Source organism: Alosa alosa, chromosome 14, assembly GCF_017589495.1.
Source record: "Alosa alosa isolate M-15738 ecotype Scorff River chromosome 14, AALO_Geno_1.1, whole genome shotgun sequence".
In the NCBI taxonomy this organism is placed as follows: Eukaryota; Metazoa; Chordata; class Actinopteri; order Clupeiformes; family Clupeidae; genus Alosa; species Alosa alosa.
The window spans coordinates 14,613,204-14,636,905 of NC_063202.1; the positions used below are offsets into that span (position 1 = coordinate 14,613,204).

Genomic DNA, 23,702 nt, shown 5'->3' on the forward strand with positions numbered 1-23,702 from the left:
TGTGAAGTCAGGTGCAATGAGGGAGTCAGATTGTGACAAATGAGTTTTGTTTTGTGCCCCCGTCTCTTTCTTTCTTTCTTTCTTTCTCTCTCTCTCTCTCTCTCTCTCTCTCTCTCTCTCTCTCTCTCTCTCTCTGTGTTTGAGTGACCCTATCCCATAGCATGGGCGGGCGGCTGTGTAAATAGACTCCTCCTCGGCAGCAAGGTCAGTCCTCTGGCCTCTCATCTTGTCCCTGACCGCCCTGCAGACACCCAGCCCCACTCATCGGACTGAATGGAGCTGCCCCACCAGGCCGGCTCTCCATGGAGTCTGTTTTCACAGGCGCCTCTTTGATTAGCATTTCCTGTGAAAGCGATCCACAATTGGCCACATAAGCGGTTTCTTTTTGAGGACTTCTTGTGAAATAAATGGCATCCTTCTTAAAAGGGACGGAAACAGAATGGCTTAGCTGCTTGGCAGCTCTGCTTAAGTGTGTGTGTGTGTGTGTGTGTGTGTGTGTGTGTGAGAGAGAGTGAGTGTGTGTCAGTCTCTCTGTGTGGATGTGTTTGTTAAAAACAGTTTTTCTTAAAGCAGAAATCTTACAGAGGCAATTTTTCAAACAATGTGGCATTACTGAGTACTGCCGGGATCATTTGTTCGATCCACATCATTAGCTGTCACCATACGCTTGTTTTTGAGCAATAAGACCCGTGAGGAAGAAAAATATTCCCACCTTCCTGGCTGTTATTGAAAGAGTCCAACATAAATCTGACTCTTGATGTGTTAGGGGGTGCCTAGCCTTTATTTGATGGGTAGAGAGCCGTCTCTCCTGTGCAGAGATGAAAGGGGTCACAAACTGTAAGAAGTGTCTTTCAGACCCTGTTTTGGCTTACAAACCTCCTACCCAAAACTACAGCCGCAGACCGGGTCCATTTTTGCCAGCCATGTGTGGAACAAAAACAAAGTAGTCTTGTTCAGATAGGGGTATTAATAGTGTTTGGAAGTGCTGCACTGTGTTTTCATACCCAGGGGTGATCGCTGATGGGTTGATTGTCAGATGCTTGCAGGGTGTTGTCTCTGTTCAACAATAAAAGATCCCCGTCGTCGTGCCGAGCCTGGTGTGAATTTTTCATTCCAGGCACATGTTGAGACGTAGATCATGGTTGTCAGGCAGTGGATTTCAAACCAGTGTGATGCGTGATGGATGTCCTGAAAAGCCTTCTTATGTTCTACTTTCCCTCCCTCCCTTCTCTCTCTCTCTCTCTCTCTCTCTCTCTCTCTCTGTGTTTGTCTCTGTATCTTTCTGTCCTCTCTCTCTGCCTGCTTCTCTCTGTTGCTCTCTCTTTTCCTCCAAGTTTGAATCATAAATCCTGATATGAAAGGCAAGGCTTTGATTAGTGCATAATATCTTCTGCATATGCACGGCTTAGATATGAGCAAAGGGGAAAGAATCCCCCCCCCCCCCACCCCTCAAATACCCACCCACCCATCCCCTCAAAGCCGTCTCTTCTCCCTCCTTTATTCGCTCTCTCAGTCACGTCAGCCTTCTCACAGAGATGGTGTGATATCACCCAGCTCCTTTTTTTTGAAGCACTTCTCTTTCAAATCCTTTTGATTTCACGGGTAGCTGTTTAATATTCCAAACTCTTTAGCATCTTTTCAGAAACCAACAAGGTGCCAGAGATGGGGTGGCTTGTCTTTATCTGCAGACAGCTGAGTTAGACCCTCTGCCTCTCGGGCCCAGCACAAGGGTCGAGCACTTGAAAAGCCTTTTCTCCCTACTAGAGGACTGTGTGTTTCTCTCTGTCTCTCTCTCTCCCTCTCTCCCTCTTCTTTTTTTTCCCTCTCGTTTTCTCTAATACAATTTTGTGTGTGTGTGTGTGTGCGTGCCTGCCTGTCTGTCCATCTAGTCAACTATGCTCTCTCTGTCTGTCCTTCATCATGTGTTGTTTGTTGGCAACACAACAGGAGGGCCTGCAACAACTCGCTCCCTCTCTACTGTGGTTCCCCAACCTCTGCACCATAAGCAGGGTGCACGCAGCAATGTCTCCATTCAAGCCAATTAACCTTCTCCTGGAGCAGTCAAAAATGACATGCGTCTGGCGCTCGCTTGACGTCCGCCCGCTCGTTTCCTGGGCTCGGTGGCGATCATAATTATTACAGTCTAATTTCCATCTGTGAAGACGGCTGTCCCAGCCCCCTCCCCCCATGCACCTTTTGAAGGTCTTGAAGGCGCGTCCCTGCACCCTGCAACAGGGTGGTTCTCTGCCAGCGGGGCGAACGCGGTTCAGCTTTCAACATCAGAAAGGAGAAAGTTTCTCTTTAAACTAGCCGGGCCGTAGGCTGTGCGCTGTGTTCGCTGACCACGGCTGGACTCTTTGGAGTCCTCCACAGGCTCCGGCTCTGTCTCAGTCTTAGCCAGCCCACAGCACCCATGCTGTTGAGCTGCTTGTTTTCACATTGTGTTGTTAATTTTCTGAGTCCGTTTCTCGCTCTCGCTCTCGCTCTCTCTCTCTCTCTCTCTCTCTCTCTCTCTCTCTCTCTCTCTCTCTCTCTCTCTCTCTCTCGCTCTCGCTCTCGCTCTCGTCTGACTTTTGAAATGTTGCTTGTTGCTTGTCCCATCTGTTATTGAATAGAGACTATTGAATTGGCAAAATGTTTATGGATGGCCTTTCTTTTTTAAAATAAAATATGATGTTTAGAAAGAGCAGGGAGAACTGGAGAGAAGGGCAGAGAGTGACTAGTGAGCGATAGAATGAAAGACACAGAAAGAGAGAAAGAGAATGAGAGAGTGCGAACGAGTACTAGAGTTGCTCTAGTGAGTGAGAACGAAAGAGCGAAAGAAGAGAGAGAGAGAGAGAGAGCATATGAGGAGGACTACAGTGCTCTAGAGAGAGAGTGAATGAGAGTGAGAGAGACAGAGAGAGACAGGGAGTGTGGAGGAGGAGTGCAGCTGCTCCAGCCGTGGTGTAATCCTCTGAGGCGTCCACATCTCCCCTATCTGCTCTGGGGAGGGAGGGCTGAGCGAATGCAAAGCCTCCTGGAAAAAAGAAAAAAGGAAAGGCAAGGGAGGGAGAAAAGGAGGAATGCATGGGTATTTAGCCTGCAACCTATATCGCTGAGAGCTTGTGACAGCCATGACTCATCTCACAGTTCACATGGTGCCATTGTGGCGCTTCCTTTGTCTGTGAAATCCACTGTGGCCGCCGCGAGTGCCGGGTCGCCGTGGGAACACTGAGGCTCGGTGGCGGCGGCGGCAACGCTCTGCTGTAATCGAAGCGATCCGGCCCCCGACATTTTCCGATAGAAATTTCCCCGTCGTCCGACCCCGCCACTGCGACAGCGCGGAGAGAAAGAATCCGAGATATGAAGCGTCACGCTGCTGGTCCGTAACGGAAGAAGTCATCAGTCCCTCGCACCACCACCCACCCCACCCCCCTCTCTCCGTGAAAATGACTTCCAAGCTCTCCTGCCTGTGCCTCTCCACTCCACTCCACATAAAGACGCTCTCAGCTCTCCTCTCACCACGGCTGTGTTTCTGACAGACTGCCATAAATCAACAATGAGCGGAACACCATTCCCCCTCTTTCAAGCCTGCATGTATTATTTAATCTGTGCTGTTTTATGAGGAATGGAAATTAACTAAAGGAGGATGGGAGAGGAGACTCTTCTCTTTGCCATCTTTATTCCAATGCCAGACTGGGCCTCCCGCAGGCCTGGCCTCTGGGCTCCAGCACCGGCTACAGCTCCTCCTGATCAGCTCCAGCTCCTCCTGATCAGCTCCAGCTCCTCCTGATCAGCTGGGTTCTGCACACAGCTGGGAGTCTGTAGCTGGCTTCCCTCAGTTTCCTTGTTGCCCTGTTATTGTTTTGTTTTTTTACAAAGTAGGCTAGCTAGGCTCCGTTTTGGCGTGTTGCATCCTATATGCATTTATATTTGCAAACAGCATTAAAAGGATTATGGGGTCAGTATCTTCTGTCCGCTGCGCATCTAGCCCCGGGTGTTGTGTCATGCCGCCTTTCTGGCCTCTTTTACGGATGAAGGATCAGAATTCCTTTTTTGGATTGGAGGCCCTTTCTAAACCCAGAATACAACAACACCCCCTCCTGACTGTCCTCACGGAAAATGAGCTCACTAAAATGAGTCCTTGGTTTTCCTCTCTCTATATATATCTCTTTTCTCTCTTTCTTTCTTTCTTTCTTTCTTTCTTTCTTTCTTTCTTTCTAATCTCTTTCACTCTCTCTTTAACTGTGGACTTATGGTCTCTGTGATGGCCATATCCTACTGTGCTGCACAGTGTAGAGTTTTGTTTTTGGATTCATATTTCATGGACGGATATCTAGAAATGACGCTGTTAATGATTATTTCCAGCGCCATATTCAAAGGTACCGTAATGTAATCTTTTGACATGAATAAAACATTTGAGTAGATGATGTAAATTATGTCACTCGTCAGGACCAATGAGGGAACTGGGAGTGGTCGAAGGAAATCGTGAAGCTGTCCGCGCGCTGTTGGAAATATATCAATTGATTATAAACCCCTGTTAAAACCTAATAAATCTGACTCAAAACTCAATATTAGAAAAGTTTAGGTTCATTGTAACATTGTTATCCTTAGTGGGTTGATACGCCCACAATACATATTGTTAATGAGAATGCCTAACTCGTTTTCTTGTGACACGCACTCAAGCTTAGGAATATATATACTATAGGTCTCCTCCATCTGCCGGGCGGTTCCTAAACATAACACGTATTGGTCTGGAAGTGGTCAGAGGTTACATGCTGATCCGGACTGCTATACTCATCAGCGTGTTAGACAGTCAAGCAAATTCCTATGCTACAGGGGTCAGGCTGTGCTAGGTTTTTTTGACCAATCTAGGACCATCGCTGACAAACTGCCCACCGCTGTGTAATGCTTGGTCATTTCATAATAACATGCCAGCTCCCAGGTGATTTAGTTTCTCTGGCCAGCGATAACTAATCCCAACCGTCCATTATGCTAGTAACGTTACCTAAACTGCTACTCTGGACTACAAGTACAATAGTAAGGCTGTGCGGGTCAGAACATCACAATTTATTTGTCAGATACAAGCTATTCATCCAATACATTATAGAAGGTACATCTAAATGAATAATGTGAAAGTTACGAAAACAGGTTAAAGGAACATTTAGGAAACCATATGAAGCAATCAGAGAATGAACATACCAGCTCAGAGGATGATGACTACACACCTTAGTGGTGCGGGCGATTCTGACTACAGAATAGCTCCTAGAATGCTCTGTGAACCTCACTTAAATAGGCTACCTAGTTTGTGGTTGGTTACATTGATATGGATCACATGATTGAGGTCAGCTGATTTGGGATCACATGGTTGAGAGTTAGATTTGATTTGAGAGTACTTTGATGAGACTTGAGACCATCGTTGTAGTGAGAGTGCATTAATCAAGACATGACAATGTACACATTAATTACATTTCCCGCTTCCTAGTTAGTTTCTCTTGTGAAAAAGGCAAAGGTTAGAGATATAATCAAAAGTTGTTGTAGCAGCAATATGTGACAATGGGCCCACCATGAGGTCATACCATCATGTGATAGGATAATTAATCAACAGTTCACACGATCAGGAGTTTGATCAGTATAGAAACATTAGGACTCCTTACAATTACCTCTTGCCTTCTTAGACTGGAGATTTATTTATTGCATGAAAGACACACACACACACACACACACCTACACCTGAAGGCTCAGCTTGGATCTTGGTAGATGGGCTCTCTTGCCTCTCCCTTTCAACATTTTTCCTGACTATATGAGAGGCTTGAAAAGAGGCCATACAAAAGCTGTTTGGGCTGCATGGTCCTTCTCCCTCCTTTGCTGTAGCTTTCTCTCAGCCCTGGCTGTGGCCTCTGCTCTCTCCCTCCTTAGTTCTGATCACTGCTCTCTCCATCTGTGGCCGAAGCCAGAGGTCTGCCGCACGCACACCCTCAGCCCTGTTCCTCTGGACTCAGCTGGACTGAGCTGGCTGGGTTTGGCCATGTTGGCGGAGGATGCGAAGGAAAGGATCATTACCACAGTGCTCCTCCGATGGAGCGTGGTCTGGCTTTAATTACACCTCTTCTGCTTTCTTTCACTCGTTCACTCTGCTCTTGGTCTTTCTTTCTTTCTTTCTTTCTTTCTTTCTTTCTTTTTTCCACCCCTTTCTCTCCTGCTTATTCCTCCCACTGTAGATTCCTTCTCTCAACTCTCCCAACATCTTTCTTTCTTTCTTTCTTTCTTTCTTTCTTTCTTTCTTTCTCTCTCTTTCCCTCCCTTTCTCTCCCCCCCTCCCTCTCTCTCTCTCTCGCCCTACTCTCAGGGTGACCATGTGTCTGGTGGCTCAGCTGGGTTTAAAGGCCTTGCTGTAGTTGTGTGCAGATGCACATTCCAGGGAGAGCACTGCCCCGAGGGAGGGACGCGTTAGCGCAGCGCAGCACAGTGAGGTGGAGGCGGAGGAGGAGCTGCTGCTGCTGAGCCCCAGACTCTGCTCCAACTTGTCCCGAGAGTAGCTGTCTCCACCATGTTCTTTTCTTACCCAGTTAAGCTCAGTTTTAGGGGCCCTGCTGGCTTTGCGCTGTAGCCCTCCAGGGAGTTGGCTGTGGTTGCTACAGGTCTCTGGGACTGCCGAATGTAGGACAACTATTTCTTACCTGTCAAGCAGGCAAGGTAGGTAGGTTCATTTTTAGAGATATGGGTTGAACTGGCAATTTTTCTTGAAGTGATCTCGAACAAAGTTTTCAAGCGCGTGTGTGTTCGCGTCTCTGTGCGTGTGCGTGCTCATGTGTGTGCTCATGTGTGGGTGTGTGTGTGTGTGTGTGTGTGTGTGTGTGTGTGTGTGTGTGTGTGTGTGTGTGTGTGCAGCATACATTGTATTCAGTATTTCTTCAATAAGTTTCTCTAAGCCGATCATCTCCATGTCCACACGGTAGGCTACTCCACCCTCTGTTCCAGGCTATCTGCATAGCACCCCACCACCATCACCTCAACCCCTCCACTGCAATGAAGGAATGAGCTTTAGCAAAGCCCCGCATGATCTGCTGGAAACAGCTGGGCCGATTGAAAATCCTGTTTAATGTCATGCTGCTTGGGTCTGTTGCCCTGCCCTCCTTGCTTGAGGTAAGAAGGGTTTAGCTAAGTGCAACCTGTAGAAATTGCTAAATAGTCTGGGTTTCTTCACCCAGCCGCTCACATTGTGGTGATAAGCAGCCGTGCCAGCCGAGGCTGTTTTTAGTAACAGATCTCCCAGCAGTCAGACTGGGGTCATTTAGGTGGAAGCTGACTCGATGCTCCTGTTACATTCACTTTGCTGGAGTTGAAAGAACCATGAGTTGCTCCACTATTGCATGGACTGTCACGGCAGAGGAATATAACCATGATATTGAAGCAATTTTTCTTTAGCACTTTAATAACCAGCATTCCGCTGGGCATGAACTGCAAAGCCAAGGCTTTTTAATTTTTCCTCTTTGTCAAAGCAAGGACTTTTGGTCTGCAATTAGCAAGCTAACCACCTAGAAGAAATGCAGAAACTTTTCAAAGACCGCCAGCTGCTCAGTTGGCCCTGACCAAAGCGTGCCAACTTGTGCCCTTTCCAGTATCGTTGATAGCATGCTGAGCCACGCTGTTAAAGTTTTTGTTACTTTGTCCTGGAACACAGAGCTACATAATGCACGTATGGGTAGTGGGAATGGCAGTTGTGTTTATCTGTCCTTCACATGACCATATACAATCATGCTAAAGTCGAAGATGATGGCAAAACTAGTTGCTTAAACATTTGCCTGAAGAATCGAAGAATTGTGGGCAGCCGTGGCCCACTGGTTAGCACTCTGGACTTGTAACCGGAGGGTTGCCGGTTCTAGCCCCGACCGGGCTGCGGCTGAAGTGCCCTTGAGCAAGGCACCTAACCCCTCACTGCTCCCCGAGCGCCGCTGTTGATGCAGGCAGCTCACTGCGCCGGGATTAGTGTGTGCTTCACCTCACTGTGTGTTCACTGTGTGCTGTTTTGTGTTTCACTAATTCACCGATTGGGTTAAAAGCAGAGACCAAATTTCCCTCACGGGATCAAAAAAGTATATATACTATACTATATAGAAGACCCTGTCAGGTCGAAATGTTGCTGTTTGTTTTCATTAAAGTTTGGGAGCTACTCTGGTGTGCAGACATTCTTTTTTTTTTACCTTTGTATACTTTGACCTGCACCTGGCCTAAAGATAGGTGGGATCTGCACGGAACCGCTCTACCAAAACTACTTGCCTAAAAATGGGTGACCTTAAAATATGGCAAATTGTTGTAGTTTTGTCATCTGAAAAATAGAAAAAGAGCTGGCCTCAGAAGAGCCCTAATGTCTCCCAGTGAATCACTTTGAAGTTCAAGCTTCATAACCACAGTCTGTTTCATATTTGTCCTCAAAAAAAAAAAAAAAAAAAGAATTCACTTTGTGATAGAATGATAGAACTGAGCAATGTTTCCAATGAGCAATCCAACCAGCATGCCTTCAGGGACATCCATGAACACCTAGGAACGACTCCTCTTTCCGCCAATCTGACCTAACCTCCTCCAAGGACTGAGGCTCAGCTATAGCTCAGCCATCTGTGTGATCGCCCATCTCTCAAAGCATCTGACAGAAAGTTATAAACTTTCTAATACCTGATTTAAGTGCTTTGTCAATAGGCCAATTTTATAAAAGATCGATACTCTCTTTACCTTGTGATTTAACGCCCCCCTTTAGTTTAACAGCCCGCTGCTGCAGAGTGAGGCCGATGTTATATGATAAAGATTTATTGCAAGGTGATGGACCCAGTCACTCCACGTGCATTTCTCTTGATGGATTAATGGCACGTTAATGACCTGGTGGCAGGACGAGCAGTAAATTCATCATGCGTGCAATTACAAATATGTATTTGTTTTCCCAACATTGTTTACAGACCATTTAAAAGCCTGTAAGTCGATTGGTTTTCGTGTTTCAATATGCCTCCGTCCTGGTTTAAAATGGGTCAGCCCAATCATTTATGTTTTGTTTTGAAAAAACGTTGCCCGTCTCCGCTCGGTGAAGGAAGGAGATCGTGGATAAGCGTTTGGCAGGCCAATCAATCCTGATTTACTAAATGTCAGAACACATCCAGACATGTTTAGTGTGGCACCTTTAAAGTCAGGCATACAAATAATGCACGGCACTACTTTCAGCTAGCTCCACCACGAGCACAGGGAGTGAAGGCAGAGCTCTGTATTGTGTATTATGCCTGTGGCACTGATGTGCCCCACACCTAAAAGGAGACCAGTTGCTGTTGTGAGTAGCCCAGCTAATGGTGGCACACTCCTGTTGGGACAGGACAGGTACTGAATGATGATCGCGTGGAAGAGAAATTGTATGACTGGCTTAGCTGGGTAAATGAATGTGCAGCTCCACCAGGTGTTTTTGGTCTTCAAATGGATGCTGAAGGGTCAACAAACGGTGGTAGCATAGGGGCTAAGGAACTTCGCTAGCATGCAGGAGTCACAAAAAGTCATTGGCTGTGTTCCAATATGCATACTTCTGTACTTACAGCACCTAATATGAGTGCACAAGTGCATTGACTTGTGCACTCCTATTAGGTAAATTTGTAAGTACAGAAGTATGTGAATTGGAACACAGACATTGGTTCGATTCCTGGCTACCACCATTGTGCCTTTTAGCAAGTTGTCTCCAAGGAAGGCTGCCCCCTGCAATTTATATCTATCTTTATCACTTTGGATAAAGGCATCAGCTAAATGCATAAATAAAATAATAAGTACTGTAGGCAAACATGGTTATTATCCTCTCAACAAGTCCAACAGAGTGTCTGTATATAGATGTATGGTCAGAGAGCTACTCTCTAAAAATCGAATCTTCTGATCGTGTTCGAATCTTCTGATCGTGTTCGAATCTTCTGATCGTGTTCGAATCTTCTGATCGTGCCTTCTGTTTTTTGTTGTTTTTTTTTCCTCTCTCTTCTGCTCGTCGTCTCTGTTGAGTGGGAGGATTTAGTTGATGACAGACACAGATAAGTCTGCCTCATGAAGAAACGCCCTCTGCAGTTCTGGCCAAAGCAGTCCCGGCCCACACTCTTAGATCAGGGATTTGGACTGGTGCCCCCCCTCTCTTTTCTCTATTTCTCTCTTCCCCTCTCTGTCTTTCTCTCTCTCTCTCTCTCTCTCTTCTCCTCTCCCAACCCCCCTCTCTGTCTCTCTCCTTCTCCTGTCCTCTGTGGACACTCCCTGTTCCATACTCTCACTTCCTCGAGTCAATCCCATTCACCTGCTTTTTAATGGCCTCTTCCTGTTTTCCAGCGCTGAACTCTCCTCCTCACTAAGCCCCGGTGATGAATCATGGCCAGACAATAGGTGCTTTTCAGTGCAAAACTCCCCTAAGAATATCATGATCATTCACTAGTCTCAACTCTCTCTCTCTCTCTCTCTCTCTCTCTCTCTCTCTCTTTCTCTCTCTCTCTCTCTCTCTCTCTCTCTCTCTCTCTCTCTCTCTCTCTCCTGTTCTCTCTCTCTCTCTCTCTCCTGTTCTCTCTCTCTCTCCTGTTCTCTCTCTCTCTCCTGTTCTCTCCTGTTCTCTCTCTCCCCTTTTTCTCTGACTCTGACAGTGAGTTGTCTCGTTGAGAGAGGACGTGCTGATGAACTAGTCTCGACGCCGGCCGGGCGGACAGACGGAGGGGAGGGACGGCTGCAGAGGACGTGATGAGTAGCCCCGCGAGTGTTTTCTGGTGAATGGATCAGGGTGAGTAGTACACAACTTTATTTCTGCCGCGAAAGAAGGATGGCATCGATTATAGGCCAGCGCTTTCTAATCTTAATTGAATCAGCGTAGCTGCGACTGCTTAACCTAAGCCATCTTAAACCGCTCACATCGATGGAATAAGGGAAGGAGGGGCTCTCACTGCCAGAACCCTTTTTGTTTTTGTCAGTTCATTAGCTGGATGTGTAATTTTAGGCCACGGGCCACGATCGGAGCATAATCCCCGTGGCCTTCCAATTTGCACAGGCTTCGACAAACGCGGCGTCTCTCATCTCATGCAGAGGCCAGTCACTGATCAGGCCGCATCATATGTTTAGAGGCTTTAAAGGCCATGGCGCGCCGTGCTGCAATAACCCAGCCATGTTTGCCCGTTTGTTTGTTTGTTTGTTTGTTTGTTTGTTTGTTTGTTTGTTTGTTTGTTTGTTTGTTTGTATCTTTTCTCTCTCCCAAGAGCATTTTTTTTTTTCAGGATGTCGCAGCTCAGCATGTCTGCTTGTACGGACACTATTTGTGATGAATAGGGGGCCCAGGGTCATAATAACTCCATTGGATAGCGTTTATTTTTAAACTCTCCCTTCTTCAGTTGATTAGAAATGTGTTTAATCTCCCCGTAGGTTTTTAATATTGTAAGCTTTTTGGTAATAACCTGCCTAATCCTTTGGCTGCCAGTGAATTGGATGAGGGCATTAACTTCAAAGCAATTTCCTCAATCCCCTCGCTGTTCTAAAAGATATCAACAGTGTTTCATGGTGCTGCACTAATTTGAGTTACGTCTTTGTTGACCAGCAATTAAACATTTTTGTCAGCTTTGCATGTTTTTTTTTTGTCAAATGGGCCAAGGGTATCTGTTGCCAGGGAACATCCCTGCACAGTCATGTGGTGATATGGCAACCCGTGCTCTGGCTCGGGTAATCCCGTAGATGTTAGTCTTGCTCGTTTGTATTGGCTACTGGTGATTGAAGCTCTCCCCCTGACGCAGCATTATCCTGCTCTAGTTATTCTTACTTTAACACCACCTGCAAACACATAAGATGTCGTCAGATTGCATACCTCGTAAGATATTGGAATGTTTGCCTTGAGATTCATTGCTCTGCCATCTGGAGAAATAAAAGCATGCAAGCACACAACGACAGCCTTTCTGAGGAAATAAAAAGCTGTAGAGAAACTCTCCATTAAGGGGATCTTAATCATTTGCATCTTTCTGGGATCGGTAGTGGCTCAGTGACTAATGATATTCCTTCCCTTACACCAGCAGCTTGAAGGTCTTTGTGTGTGTGGTGGTGGTGTGGGGGGGGGGCGGGGTTGGGCTTTGATGGTGTATGGATGGAACAGGTGTGCAGCACAGATTGTGTAATGCAGTCTGCTGCTCTGTATGTGCCGCAGGATCATCCACCTTTCCCTGAACCACTCTGTTGATAAGCCCAGATATGTTTCACAAGAAATCAACTGTTCTTTGCCAATCCAAATGTTCCTCTCCCTCCGTCTGGGAGATAATAAGGTGAGACATAAGGTCCCCAAATGGACTGCAATGGACATAATTTTGGGAAAAAACCCACACACAGAATTAAATAATGTGGCGTAATCTGCATTTAGCTCCTTAAGTCTCTGATGTAATTTACATTTCTAAGCGCCCTACCACTCGTTAGCCGGAGTGTTATGAAATGATGTCAACTCCCACATCTGTGATTGTGTTCCCCGCCGGACCCTCATGTCTGATCGTAGGCTCGCCTCCGCTCATAAGAACCGAGCTCCGAGACGCGAGCTGGAATGATGTTATTTGCTGTGTGAACACATGCAAAAGTGCCCTCAATAATTACTGAAGTCTTTTTAATGAGCATTTGATGGCACAGGCTCTCAAAGAGACATTATCGTTGTGTTATTGATGGTCGCTCCTCTCCGCGGTGCAGGGATGAAACCAGTAATAGCCCTTTGTTGGCACCACAGCATCAAAGTAATATCTGGCTCCCTCCCTCCCTCCACAGTGAGACTGCAGATAAGCTGTTGCCGGGGCCACGGGCCAGACGGGGGGATGATCATTACTCTGACTTTCGTGTTGAGACATACATATTTATAACAGTTTTGATCCTTGCTACATGTGTATGGAAGAGATCACGGCTAAACACTGACACAAGACACGGCTTCGTCTCTGAAACTGCAGCGGGGTTTTTTTTGTTTTGTTTTTGCCTTCCACACAGATCCAAGCCCCATCGGAGTCCATGCTGAGAGGAGAGCAGTGTCAGGAGGTTAGTTAGACCTATCAGCCCCACACCTGCTCTCCAGCAACGAGCCTGTGCTGTGTGTGACACATCCTTAAGGGCAGCCTACAGCACCGGTGGGTGTAATTACAAAGCCTTGTACCCTGGATGGCGGAAAATTAGAGAAGCACAAAAGGCTCATCAAATCACCCAGAGACACGCAGCGTGTTGACACACCGAGCCGCAGAACACAGCCTGACACGAGTCCCCTTGTCTCAACAAGTGTAGGTGGAGAGCTTGAATAGCCAAGCTCTTCAGAGAGGCTCATCAAAGTGTTGGTGTTTGCACATGGAGGAACGAATCCTCTTGGTTATCCACATAAGCATGGTTCTAAACTATCCTATTTCGGAGGTTTTCGCCGCTCTGTTGAGTGTGTACGGTATCTGGGTATCAGGATGGTAACGTTACACCAACATGTTTTCCGGTGTTGTATCTTCACAAGATGGCGAACTGTCGAGGTTCATGACAACACCATCTGTCGAGCCTAAAAATGAGCGTGAAACCCAAGTTTGAATTTGATACTGTTGAGGGAGGGGAACTTCAGTGAGCCGTTAGCGCGTCCAGTCATTCCTGACACGCTAACAACGCGCCACAGCTGCTGTGGGCGTCTACCCCCAACCAGCCAGAAGGCTTCGCCTGCACCGCGCTGAGCACTGAGAGTGATGCCTGGGACAACTGCAGGAGCTGCAAATAATTGTGCCTCTGAGACGATCCAAGTATCTCTGGGATTCCATGTTGTCTTTTTTAGAGGCCTCGAGATCTCCGAATGCTGTCATCGTTTCTCTGTCTGTCTGTGCTCTTGGTAGGCAATAAAGGGAAAAATGGGATTCTCAGTGTGATTGCAGTACAGTAACCGACATTGTTTTTTTGTCCATGGTGATTGCTAGAACTTTACTCGACACTGACGTTATGGCATGATGTTGACATTTCCAAATTGGAGTGTAGCTGATTTTTTTCTTTTTGTTCCTATACCTACTGTTTGGCATCTTAAAGAGGAAGATCAATCTGGTATGGTAACTACATACCCATGCCAAGCACCATTGGCATTCATGACTAGAGGAGACACTCTCCCTCGCTCGCCCGGCTTTGTCTGTGTTGTGAGCACATTGAGGGGTTGAACGGGCCGGACAGCCGCAAGGCCTCAAGAATGAAGCTGTGAAGTCCGCGAGACTATTAAACCTGAAAGCAGCCCATTCAGAGCGCCCAGCCACCCAGTGCCAGCCCCCTTACCCTACACAAAGTGCCGCTGTGTTCCCAGGGTACCGTGGGTGGAGGAGGGGGGTCAGTGGAGCCCCCTGGGGAAAGGGATTGGGGGGTGGATGGGCGCAGGGTTATTTTTCAAACGGGAAAACCTGGAAGTGATCCTGCAGGTAGGAGACGCACAGCATAGCAATCGACCACTGTGGGCGTCTGATGGCGAGCTGTCGAGCAGGTCGTGCATCACAGCAGGCGGAGGAGGCTGAAGGGGGCGTGGCTGGAGCCAGATTGCCGTGGTGACTGAAAAAGTAGGAAACGCATACCGAGGAGGCACTCCATCTTCCGCCTCGGAGGGATCGATGGTCTCATTTTCAAAGTCGCTCTCCAGACCAGGCTCCTCGGCCGTCATGATCAGGTCCGGCCATACAGAGCCAAGCTGCTTGCCCGTGGGCTGGCATGCGCCACTCCTCTCTTAGCTTGTTGTGACCTTGAACCAGAAGCTTTAAGCTTTAATGTTCTGTTCTGCACGCTGGAATGTGTTTTTTGGCATACTTAATGCGCACGTCTCCTTTTAAGTTTGCCGCGGAACTTGTCCAGCGGGATTACATTTGTTACACTTGTGTAGACGGTCTGATGTGTGGATTACAGAGAGCCTCATCCATATTTCCTGCATATTAGTGGATTTGAATGGAAATTATCTCTGTGCAGAACCACAGCCTCGTCCAGATGAGGACGAGGATGATGATGATGATGATGACAATGATGAGGCATAGCTCTGCCATTAGCCTGCTTGTAGCTCCTATCAGGCTGAGAGCAGTTTGCTGTTGCTACGGCTGACTCTGCCGCCATCATTGTGTCATTGCCCTCGCCCTGCTGCCTGCAAAAGCCATAAAAAGATAGAATTATTTATAGTGCGCCCAAACGAGACAGGCTGCTTATCTTACAGTGAGCAGTCGCCCTGCTCCCCCCCCCCCCCACCCCTCCCGCTGTCTTCGCAGTGTTGTCAAGAGACTCATCTTCCAAATCTTTTATCACTTTCCCCAACAGCGTAATTTCTCCAAATACCCCCCGATTCCTTTTATGAAGTGATATTTTATGATATTGAAAGGGATGAAAAAAGGGGAAATGGCTAGAGATGTCAGGTTGTGGTTTTGCTGGTTTGAATAGCCAATGTGTTAGTAAATGGAATGGGCATACTCTTTGTGCAGAATCTTATAAGCCTGCTACATTATGATGCAGAGAGCTTTGGTTCTGGCGTGATATGCGCTAAATGAAATGATCTGTTCTTTAATACACTCCGAAAGACCTTAAAGAGAATGAATTAAAATCTGGATGGTAGTTGTGGCTTTCTGAGACTGATTGGTCCTATGGTGAGATTAATGGCCTGCCATTGTGCTGACCTTAAACTTGGCTTGTTTAAACTGAAATATTGAGTCAAACTTGGAGCTAATGATTTTCCTGGGGGTATTCTCAAATGCATCTTTGTCATTGCCATTTCTGTACACTAAGCGCTGAGCGGTAATTAGCCTGGCCAGGCGGCAGTGAGATATGCCTATTGATTTTATTTTTCTCTCTGCTCAGATGAAATGCCAGAGAAACATGACGGTAAGAGCCTTTGGCTCAGTGTTGATTGGCATTGTTAGCTGCTTGAATGATTAGCTGCACTTTTGCCGGCCTCCAGGCTGTCTAGACAAGTGGTTGTAAGTCGTTTTCCCCAGGACCCTATATTATTCATCGCGCGTTTTTGCCGAGCTAATTAAAGCCGAGCTGCTAGGCTAAAGATCACCATTTGAAAGGGCTAATTGCATAGGACCTGTCCAGAGCAGACCTGTGCTCAGACCTCCCTCTCCAAGACAGTCTGAACATTAATGTCCAGAGCAGGAGTATACTCAGGCTTTCCTCCCAAGACAGACTTAACATCACCTAATGCTTTACCATATTACCAGGTGTTTTCAAACTGGGTGCATGTGAGCCTCCCCTTAGAGTACACAAGGACAGCTGCCGATGTTATGGGGTTTACTTGCTTCAGCTATATGTAACCCAATGCGATTATGGTGCTTCAGTTGCCTTCAATAGTGTCAATATTGCCAAAACATTTAATTACTTTTTTCCGTGATTGCAATTCATTAAGCTTTCGTTCAACAATCTCTTGGTGGTGCTTGGTCTCAGTGTGAGGCCAAAGTTTACAGCTATCCTTTGTTAGCACCTCTTTGCAAATAACACACTGTGTCTGCACACTGTGAGCTTTAAATAGTCAGGGTCAGACTAACACACAGGTTAGCAGTACAAGCGAACTGTTATTGTTTTAAAAAACTGCTGCCCATACATGACTGCCTGGCACACACTGTGCTTGATGTCACTCGATAATGACAATGAATTTTTTAAAGCTAAAAGCGCTGTGTGAGTTTAATAGCAAAGGGGATTAAGTGATTTGTTGCATTGAATGCACCACAGGCTGCATAGTTACCTTTTCATTCCATCAGCATCTAACACCTCCGCTCCTTGGTTTGCCCCCTCCCACCCCACCCCCCGGGCCAATCTCCTACCTCCCACCCCTGCAGGTGAGCCGTGAAGATGCGTTGCCTGGCAGCCCGCGTCCACTACAAGACGCTGATTGTGATCTGCGCCCTGCTCACGCTCCTCACCGTCCTGCTGTGGAACAAATGCTCCACCGAGAGGCCGCTGCGGTTCCTGCCCAGGCCCCAGCCCGCGCCCAGCCCCAAGGGCGATGGCAGCCTCCTGCAGCAACCCCCGCAGCCCCCCGAGCCCCCTCCCGTGGTCGGGGGGGTCAAGTACGAAGAGATCGACTGCCTCATCAATGACGAGACCACTATTAAGGGCCGGCGAGAGGGTGGCGACGTGTACCTGCCCTTCAGCTGGATGGAGAAGTACTTCGAGGTGTACGGCAAGGTGGTGCAGTACGATGGCTACGACCGCTTCGAGTTTTCGCACAGCTACTCGAAGGTGTACTCCCAGCGTGAGCCCTACCACCCCAGCGGCGTCTTCATGTCCTTCGAAGGCTACAACGTGGAGGTTCGGGACCGTGTCAAGTGTATCAGTGGAGTAGAAGGTAGGCAGCACACTTCTTTTCTTTTACAGAAATGGCCGTTGTGACAATTTTCAAAATTATGTATTTTTCCCCAGTGTTTACCACCACAAAAGGCAACATCTAACATGTCTAGCACACCCAACACTCTTAGCACACTGCAAAAATGGCCCTCCAAATAAGACAACTTATTACAAATTTTAACATACTTAAACTTATAACAAGCAAATTTGTCTGCCAGTGCGTTAAGCAATTTTGTCTTGATTAGACGTCTTAACTTAATGGTCTTTTTCAAAAGTATTCAAAAGTCACAATGACCTTACTAAGAAAGGGCTAGGTGAGCCTCTTTATACTAAAAATAATACCAACTAGACTCTTGATCTTAATAGAAGACTAAATAACAGTTAGATTAGATAAGCAGTATTTGCAGTGCCTGCACTTACCATGGACCCTCTTTTGTTCTGCTTCCTTCTCCTTCTGCTACTGTCTCCGTTGATTGCACTCTGACTGGTACTTAAACTTATGCACCCTCAACCTCTAATACTCTTGTGCTGTTTGTTTATTGTTACCCTAAGGTTTCCTTTTTGATGTAGCTTGTTTTTTAGTTCTTGTAAATCACTTTTGGATTAAACTGTCAGCTAAATGTAAGGCTGTCCCAAGGTAATAAAAAACAAAATTGCCAACAGAGACTGATATTGACATTGTATTGACATTGTACTGACATTGGCTATTGACATTATACAAATTCACAGTAGACAGTCCATTGTATCTTTTGGTTTTTAGAGGGTTTTAGATTTAAGACCCAAAGCTCCCTCCGCTCATTGTCTAGCAGTTAGCACACTCTCCAAAGATGCTCAAAGACGGATTTCAGAGGATTAGTTCAGGAGGAGGCTACACCAGCATGCCGTCATGTCCTTTTAAAAAATGATCAGCATTTCTCTAAGCATTAAAGGAACTAAATACCGGAATTTTCCTTTAACTCTAACTCTAGTGTGCACTCTCTGGGTAACTGATCCGTTTGACATTGCTCTTCCTCGCATTGCTCTCTGTCTTCCTCTTCACCGACACGGTTTGATTCCTGTGTTGGATGGCTCTCCTCTTCGCCTCCACCTTTCTGCCCAGCACGCCACCGCACCCCAGCACTTTGCGCTTGCTAGTAGTAAAGTAGGGGATCCATCTAACATACAAATGCATGGTGTCCATTAATAGTCATTTAGCTGGGCAGTCTCAAGGAGGGTATTCCAGGAAACCAGGCTTAAGTAATCCACCCTTGCCCCCAGTGAATAATGCACCCTCAATTGACTTACATTAAGCAAATGAAAATGGGATTGATTGTGAAGATTACAAGGCTTGATTGTGGTGACCCCAAACTTAATGGAACAGCATTTTGTGCTTGTATGAACATGCGTCTTCCTTTGCACAAGGTGGAGGGGGGGGCGGGGCGGTGGAGATGGAGATGTTGGTCTGTAAGATGCTGACTTCATTTTGCCCTGTAATCTGTGAGCTCTCTGGTGTTCACTTGGCTAGGTGGTATGTGCGTGTACGTGTGTGTTTGTGTGTGTGTGTGTGTGTGTGTATGTGTATGAATGAGCGCAAGTTCGTGTGTGTGTGTGTGTGTGTGTGTGACATGGGGAGTTATTTCTCTACCTCCCCAAGTGACTACCCTTTTCACAAAGGATGTTCTGTCTCTCCTTGTTTTGACAGTTGGCCGTCATACGTCATTTTTTTGTTCGTGTTTGAATGCTGCTGCTCTGTTCTCCCCTCGGGGAGCCGAGGGGGGTTTTGGAGAGTAGCAGCTGAAGGTCCATGTATTGAGAAGATAATTTTTTTTCTGGCAGTGCGTATCTTCAGTCCTTTTTACTGGAAGTCGGTGAGATGCTGCCAAGTGCGGACAGGGGCACCGCATCGCCATCCTCTTTTGTATTCGGGCCTGTTGAAATCGCTCTCTCCCGCTCCCTCTCCCTCCCCTCCACCCTCTAATGCACCCAAGCTCTCAATCTGTCTGTCTCTGCCATATTTGCGATTCTTGATTTGTCTTTCTCTTACTGAAAAAAAATCACTGTCTTTCCTTTTTCTCAGCGATCAAAATAGATGAAGGCATGTCAGTCCTCTTTTAATGAGATCTCAGTACAAAGGGAGCTTTTATACAGCCTTGCATGTCTCGGTTGCATCAGAAGTTGTTATTCATGCGCCAATTAGCCTAATATGACATCTCCATTTGACAGATTTTCACTGTGTGTTTCTTATCCCCTGTGTTTTAGAAGTGATTGGACTAGGCTAACCTTAAAACCCATGCTAATAATTAAACAAAGATGTATACGGTGTATTAGCATGCAGAGACACATGTGAGTTAACACTCAGTTATCAATCAATTTATTAAGTCAATTATTAATTAGGGTAAAGGTAAAGAAAATATGCTCTTATGTCAGTTTACTGGCTGGAGGCTAAGCCAATGTTTTCTTAATAGAGAATGCCTTTAGATAATGAGAGAATTCAGTCAACTCTCCAAATTAGTCATCTAACAGCTACAATGAGTGTATCACACCACATGAAAGCTTTGTGTGCAAAAAATGCCATTTTGACCCCAAGCAGACTTTTAACGTTTGGTCATGAATAAAGACACTGGGTATTTAGTACAAGTCATGGTGATTGGAGCTGATCTATGATGAAGTCATTACCTGTAATTATGCTAATGTAAATTTGGATGCTAATTTTAAACGATGTTCTCAGGCACACATGTGAATAGTCTGGCCTTTGATGCTGGAGTCGCTCCAATCAGCGCGTTAACTGAAATTGGCCTTGTGCACACGTCGCGGATTGCCTGATCCATATTCATCACTCTTTACCTCCAAGGATTGAGCGGTGGTACTACCTGCATCTTAATGTAAAAGTGCTGTAGAAAAGGAAGTCATGGAGGACCACAAACGGTGTGGTGCAGCCCTCAAGGTCAACTGGGAAATCTGCCTCCTCCTCCCATATCAGTGGCCTGTGAAGCAAAGTCTCTTAATGATGTTAGTATTTTTCAGGCTTTATCAGTGGCACTGCAGTGGACAGCAGCCGTCTCGCTCGACTCTCCACTGACATGAGGGAAGTCATCCCCACGTCCTCAGCGTACCTTGAGCTAATGTCACACTTTAAACACAGTGACACCGAGACTTCTGGCTCAAGCCTGCCATTGTAAAAGATTGTTTATTGCAGCGGGGATCACAGTTCTCCATTTACCCTGATTGCCTCGGTTTAAGTGCCCAAAAAGGAATCAGTCTGGTTTTTTTCTCTCTCTCTCTCTCTCTCTCTCTCTTCTCTCTCTCTCTCTTTCTCTCTCTCTCTCTCTTTTTCTTTTTTTTAAACACGACATTTTGGAGACCTGTGGTTTGGTAGCACGTGCCGAGTTTCTGCTTGCCTGAGTCTCAGGTGCTGAGGGTGTTGTTGGGGAGGAAGTTAATTCTGCCGAGCCGTCAGAAGTTGGAGAGTGCGCTGGAGACTGGAGGGAATTTTCCAGCCCTCATAGAGCGAGGCGGCATAAGCCTAAGCTCCCTCTCTCTCCTCTGGACAGCGGTAAATGGCGATATCTTTAGCCATGCTATCTTGAAGGGCAGGTTTATGTGGTATGTATTGTTGAGGAAATTGGGTCGACTCTAAATTGAGATAAATCCATTGGCACTACGGAGCCGATGGGCTGTGAATTATTCCTCTGCTCCCATTTCCTGCAGAGGCGATTTGCAGATGACTATGTCCCCCACACACACACACACACCCCAACACCACCCCCTTCGCTGCCGTTCTGAGCCCCCCTCAGTCTATTAATCATGTGTGGTGCTTACAGCTTTATAGAATCTTGCACCTCTCCACACTTGCATCCTTAAAGTGCACTGGCTCTGCATTAATTACTCCGCAGGAGCGCCAGACCTCTGGGCTCAGGAGAGACAGTTTGAAACATTTCTTAACACCCCCACCCCTCTCTGCAGTATCCCACTGAAAAAAAAAAGTTATTTACCAAACTGCCCTAAAGCAGATGCATTATGTGTGTGTGTGTGTGTGTGTGTGTGTGTGTGTGTGTGTGTGTGTGTGTGTGTGTGTGTGTGTGTGTGTGGGGTGGTTGTCTTCCTCTCACTCCCTCCTCTTATACCCATATTCAGTTTTAACTCAGAACACGCGCACATCAACCTCACACGTCTACCACCGTTGTCCTTTTATTGTGTGCAAATAAAAATGATGATATGCTGTTCAGATGGAAAATCAGTGTGATATGAAACAGTTTTTTTGTTTTGTTTTATTAAGGGCTTTCAGATATAACCTCCGGAGTAGGCAGAGGTTTGTCAAACAGAGGTCTTACCCTTTGGGTGATTCAGATATGATGCTAACCAGCAGACCTTATACGGACCAATGTGTGAACAACATACACGCACATTACAGAATCTCTGTGTGGTTGTCGAGTGAGGGGTGGGGGCTTGTAGAGTTCACAAAAGGCGAGATATGATGCTGAATATATGTGGCCACTGTCACAGCTACTGTTTGTTTACAAAGTGTATGCATTATGAAAAATCTATTGTGCGTAGGCTAATGACTAATACTAGGCATATTTATGATCAACACTGCTCAGCAGTGAGGTCATGAGAAGGCTATCAATGAACAGAAAACCGACCGTGTTGGCTAACAGTTTATTAAATAGGCTACTCCTGTTATTGTCGTCAACAACGTCGCTGTAGGCTACTGCCTTTTCAGCGCCTTCTGCTTATGATGATTTGGTCTTTTGAATTCCTTTGGCCTTGCGATGCAGTTGTAGGCTACATCAACTTGTCTCTTGCTGTTCCCTTCATGTGTTCTATCACAATGCTGTCTGCCCTCATGGACAGTAGCTCCGTGATGTCTGCATCTTTCCAGGTCGGAGATTTTCTGGACAGCAGCACTAGGTGTGAATTTTAACCGCTTGTTCCACGCTTCGTCCAGACACAGCACATTTACATAATGTCCGGAGGAAATACTAGGGGGGGAGCAGTAGAACAACCGGCTAAGTTCGGACTTCCATATGACCGTTTATGTTGTTCAGATATACGGCCCCACCGTTTAACATCAGCAGAACCTCCGGTCTTACACGTATGTCTGAAAGCCCTAATTTTTTCATCTTTCTGAGCCTTTTTTTTTTTTAAGCCAATTCCAACCCGCTCATGTTGAAGAGGGTGGCTCTGTGTGGGGCTGTGCTTGTGAACACAGGCGAGTGGAAAACCGTGTGGTTACTCTGATTGTTTTCTCCTTCCTGTCTCGTTTTCTGCAGCCTTCTCTGTCTCCTTCTCTCCACCCAAGGCCTGCGTTAGACTGCGCGGTCGGCTGAAAGAGCCAGCCGTAATGAGACATTAAAGCGGCAGCCCTTGAGCGGCTAGCTCGGGCAGGAAGCTCCATTATCATTTGGAGTAAGTGGAGCTGAGCGAAGCAGAGCCACGTGGGTGGCAGGGGCCACTCTGGACACCCTCCGCGCCGCCCGGAGGACTAGAGGTCATCAGCCAGGGAGCCCGAGTGCTCAGAGTTGGATTAGACTCCTCATCCATAGAGGGGAGGAGACGGGGTTGGGTTTTGGGAGGGGGGATGCGGTGCGTGTCCTTACCCATCTCTGAGTCAGATCTAGGCCAGGCGCTGGTTTAGAGGCTCCTTGTGACTGGCGGCGCTTTGCGGCCCCTGCGCTTGCGCTTGGTCCCCTGCCGGTTGGCTCGCTGCCGCAGAAACGATGCCACAGGGCCTGGAGGAATGCAGTGGCTCTCATTAAAGAGGCTGCTTTGTGAAGCGCTCACCCATCTTCCCCCCAGCACCCAAAACAGCCACAGCACCGCACCGCACAGCACAGCACTCGACTTTCAGCTGCACACACTGGGAAAGAAACCATGCTATGGCAGTCATACTCCGTGACTGATATACATTACACAATATGATGCAGTTTGAATCTACTCTTTTATCTTTAACAGAGGGGGGTAATAGATGTCTATGCATAGTGAAATCAAAGGATATGAATATCCTTATACAAGTTGCACATCTTGCACTTGTGATAAGCCTATTTAATTATACAGTGGGTTTGCTTCTATCCTGCTTAACCCAACAACCCTGCACAGTGTTACAGTGTTAACATGATGTGCTACAAAAAGCCAGCACAGAATCCGGTGTGACAAGCAGAGTGAGTCTGGGTTTGAATAGCCGCATTCCTGTTGTAGAATGCTGCTAGAAATCTTTAATGTTTAATCACATTATATAGAACATGGCATCAAACTAGGAAGTGGACATGGCTGTTTGGGGGCTGCACTAAGGGCTTGGTGAGTGCCACAGAAAACAAATTTAACTGCAGTGTTGTGATGCTTTAATGCGTCTTATGCGTGAAATGATTAGAGATCACTAATCTTCATCTGCAAGGAAATGTTGAAACGGCCACTGAAGGAGATCTGTCCCCTAA

At 46.7% G+C, this 23,702-nt stretch overlaps 1 protein-coding gene across 1 annotated transcript in view; it reads left to right on the plus strand.

The window, feature by feature from the left end:
- glceb (glucuronic acid epimerase b) overlaps positions 1-23,702 on the plus strand; it is a 39,796-nt gene that overhangs the window by 8,544 nt on the left and 7,550 nt on the right. Inside the window, exons 2-3 of the mRNA XM_048263242.1 lie at positions 10,620-10,753; positions 16,785-17,293. Of these exons, the coding sequence (XP_048119199.1) occupies positions 16,798-17,293 (496 nt within the window). The 5' untranslated portion in view covers positions 10,620-10,753; positions 16,785-16,797. The remainder of the gene's footprint in view (positions 1-10,619; positions 10,754-16,784; positions 17,294-23,702) is intronic.